The sequence below is a fragment of the Stegastes partitus genome, unplaced genomic scaffold (genome assembly GCF_000690725.1).
Source record: "Stegastes partitus isolate 25-593 unplaced genomic scaffold, Stegastes_partitus-1.0.2 Scaffold2077, whole genome shotgun sequence".
Classification (NCBI taxonomy): Eukaryota; Metazoa; Chordata; class Actinopteri; family Pomacentridae; genus Stegastes; species Stegastes partitus.
Genome location: NW_007579808.1, coordinates 67,878 through 69,808, shown reverse-complemented (window position 1 = coordinate 69,808; position 1,931 = coordinate 67,878). Strand labels below are relative to the sequence as shown.

Sequence of the window (1,931 nt, the reverse complement as noted above, 5' to 3'; positions counted from 1 at the left end):
GACATCAGAAAACACAGATTCAGCGTTCAGGTTCTCTGGGTCTGCCCTGGTTCTGGTCTGGCTGCTGTCAGCTCCATATCGGTTCAGGTCCAACAGTCTTGGGTGCAAATTGTTCAGCCTGTTTTCCATGAACATAAGAACCCTTTAAAAACGTCAAAAACCATTTCAAGACCCTTTGCAGAAAACTGAAGGATTTTTGAGAACCCAAAAGCTTTTTTAAGACCTCAGAAATGCTTCCCATGGAACCTTTTTAATGGGCTTAGAGACTTCATCAGGAACACAAAAACCCCTGTAAGACGTTCAGAACCTTTCCAGGAACCTTTCTAGGCACTCAGGAGGTTTTCCAAGAACATTTTTAGGAACTTGTTTTTGTTTTTTTTCTTTAAAACTCAAGAACATTTTTAAGACTTCAGAAATATTTCCAGAACCTTTTGAGCTCATCAACTTTTCCAGAAACCCAGGCACCTTTTGAGTAATGCAAGAACCTTTTAAACAAATCGGGAACTTTTTAAGAAACACTGTCCACAAACCCTATAGGATTTCTAGGGGCCATGCAACACTTCTAGGAGACCTCAGATACCTTTTCCAGACCACAGGAACCTTTTTAGGCACTCACAAACTTTTCAAGGAACCATTTCTGGATCTCAAAAACTTTTTCAGGAGCAAATCCACCACCAAAGAGCCCTTTAGGATCCAAAACATTTGAGGTAACCTTTTTAGCAGCACAGGAACACATCCAGAAAACCATTATGGAATTTAAAAATGTCCTCATAGACTGACAAACTGCAGTGGGAACCCAGGAAACTCTTCTCGGGTCTCTGGAACTATTAAAGGAACCTATTTATGATTCAGAAAATTTGGGGGAAGCCTTTTAGGAACCCAGGAACCTTGTTCGGAAGTTAGAACCTTAAGAAACTTAGGACGCCCTTAAGACTCTTGAATGAAACTCAACAAGTTTTCCCAAGTTGTTTTAGTTTGCCAGGAACCTTTGACAGAACCGTTTGAGGAAATCAGGAACTATTCAAGGAATCCAGGAACCGTTTTCCAGGAACACAAGAGCACTTTTAAGGATTTTAGAACTTTTCCAAAAGCTCTGGAACACAACAGTAACAGTACCTCCAGTTAGACCACAGGATCATAGTTCATGTTTTGGTTCTGGAGGTCAGTTCTCTGGGGTATTTGTTTTGAATGATCCAGCAACCAGCTCTGGTTCCTCCAGTTTTCGTCTACTGGAAGAAAAAAAAAACATGAGTGTAACCGGTCTAAACTGAGACCAGGTTCGAAACCAGGATTGGTTCAGTCTGAAGAAAGTCTGGTGGAATAGATGATGGTTAAGTGTCTGCCTGGATCGTCCCTATCAGACCCCCCAGCAGAAAACAGAGACTCCCTGCATCCATAGAAGGCCATCTGTCCATCAGCAGGTGGACTGGTGTTGGTGCTGGGGGGTCGTAACCATGGCGACAGGCCTCAGGACTTATTGTCGTCGTAGAGGTCGAGCGAAGCCTGGATGTCCGGCAGCTCCATCTCACAGACGACGCTGCGAGGAGACATTGAGTTTCTGTTGAAGAAGTGACCGCCGCCTAGCGAGACGGAAAAACACCAAAGCACAAAGACGAGATTTAACACAACAGTCCAAAGACACCGTTTCACACAGTCAGAATCAGTACCAGGACCAGGACCAGGGTCACTACCAGAGTCAGCATCAGTATCAAGGTTAGTACCAGGATCAGGGTCAGTACCAGAGTCAAGGTTAGTACCAGGATCAGGGTCAGTAACAAGACCACGGTCAGGGTCAGTATCAGGATCAAGATCGGAAACAATAGGGTCAGTATCACAGTGAGTGTCGGGGTCAGTACCAGGATCAAGGTCACTGTAAAGTTGCCCTACATCTGTGAAAAGTTGCTCTACATTCGTGTGGAATTGTTGTACAT

The 1,931-nt window shown here is 44.1% G+C and overlaps 1 protein-coding gene across 1 annotated transcript in view; it reads right to left on the bottom strand.

Annotated features, from left to right (window-relative positions):
- Positions 1 to 231: 231 nt before the first annotated feature.
- rnf130 (ring finger protein 130) overlaps positions 232 to 1,931 on the bottom strand; it is a 12,036-nt gene continuing 10,336 nt past the window's right edge. Inside the window, exon 8 of the mRNA XM_008303835.1 lies at positions 232 to 1,580. Coding sequence (XP_008302057.1) covers positions 1,468 to 1,580 — 113 coding nt within the window. The 3' untranslated portion in view covers positions 232 to 1,467. The remainder of the gene's footprint in view (positions 1,581 to 1,931) is intronic.